This window comes from Penaeus monodon, chromosome 15 (assembly GCF_015228065.2).
Source record: "Penaeus monodon isolate SGIC_2016 chromosome 15, NSTDA_Pmon_1, whole genome shotgun sequence".
NCBI classification, from domain to species: Eukaryota; Metazoa; Arthropoda; class Malacostraca; order Decapoda; family Penaeidae; genus Penaeus; species Penaeus monodon.
Window position 1 is genome coordinate 25,442,840 of NC_051400.1, and position 594 is coordinate 25,443,433.

General features: G+C 32.8%; 1 protein-coding gene across 1 annotated transcript in view; it reads right to left on the bottom strand.

The window, feature by feature from the left end:
- Window positions 1-594, bottom strand: part of LOC119582274 (solute carrier family 22 member 2-like) — an 11,797-nt gene that overhangs the window by 5,896 nt on the left and 5,307 nt on the right. The window contains exon 4 of the mRNA XM_037930493.1: window positions 449-557. Coding sequence (XP_037786421.1) covers window positions 449-557 — 109 coding nt within the window. The remainder of the gene's footprint in view (window positions 1-448; window positions 558-594) is intronic.

Sequence of the window (594 nt, forward strand, 5' to 3'; positions counted from 1 at the left end):
CACAAAATCACAAATTGATAAACTTGATATTTTATGTTAATTCCATCACATTATTCTAAATAGATATATCTGAAGTGGATATGATTCTTAATGATGTATTCAAAGCGGCTATATAATCCGAAATAGATAAATTCCTAATCTAGAATGTATTGCAAATACATATACAATTCCATATAGAAAAAAAATCTAATTTTAAATAAATCAAATGTAGGAAGAGAGAAAATTGCATTCTGTGCCCAAGGTTAAGATAATTACAAATGTATATTTTCATGCTACGTGTTATACACTGTCCGGACTGAGCAGTGTCTCAGAATGTATGAGAAAGCAGTGAAGGTTGTGACTATAATAAAAAATGATAGAAGAAATACACCAGAGGCGAGAGTGTTTCAGACTTATCAGTGTCTCAGATTGTATTAGAATTAGATCATGTAAGTGATAAAAGAAATACATCAGAGGTGAGGGTGCTTGAATATATGGAGTCGTCGTAGATCCATTCTGTGCAGGGTATTTCTACGATGCCGACTGATGACTTGTTCACGAAGTAACTGCAGGCGTCTCTGTGAATATTGAGTTTCTGTTAATATCATCAATTGC